At 48.3% G+C, this 402-nt stretch overlaps 1 protein-coding gene across 1 annotated transcript in view; it reads left to right on the forward strand.

Moving 5' to 3' along the window:
* LOC109378616 (olfactory receptor 1J4-like) overlaps positions 1-200 on the forward strand; it is a 4,913-nt gene extending 4,713 nt beyond the window's left edge. Inside the window, exon 2 of the mRNA XM_019634928.1 lies at positions 159-200. Within this exon, the coding sequence (XP_019490473.1) occupies positions 159-200 (42 nt within the window). The remainder of the gene's footprint in view (positions 1-158) is intronic.
* Positions 201-402: the final 202 nt, after the last annotated feature.

The following is a 402-nucleotide window of genomic DNA, read 5'->3' on the forward strand; positions in this document are numbered from 1 at the left end:
AACCATCTGCTTGGAGACACCTGTTCCCAGGTCTCATGAAGGAGCATCTCTAGAGGTGGAGCTGAGATCTGCATCTTTAACAAGCTCCCAGGTGATTCTGCTGAATTTTAAAGTTGAGGGACCACTGCCCTAGGGCATGTGTCTTGGAGGGAGCAAGGAGTAAACTGAGCAATTACTACATGTTTAATGCACCTCTCTAATCTAGAGTTGGCATCCTGTCCCTTTGGGTCCTTTCCCTAGGGGGTAGACCGGAGTGTTCACATCTCCATTTGTGAAGCAGGTGAACTGAGGAGAGTAAGCCCCAGGATCACGGCTTTTCTCTCTGATGACAGTGAGAGGTTTAGGACCACAGAATTGTCGGTTAAATCTGGTGTCTGAGTGTCTACTGAGAAGCTGAGAAAC

This window comes from Hipposideros armiger, unplaced genomic scaffold (assembly GCF_001890085.2).
Source record: "Hipposideros armiger isolate ML-2016 unplaced genomic scaffold, ASM189008v1 scaffold_2258, whole genome shotgun sequence".
NCBI lineage: Eukaryota > Metazoa > Chordata > Mammalia > Chiroptera > Hipposideridae > Hipposideros > Hipposideros armiger.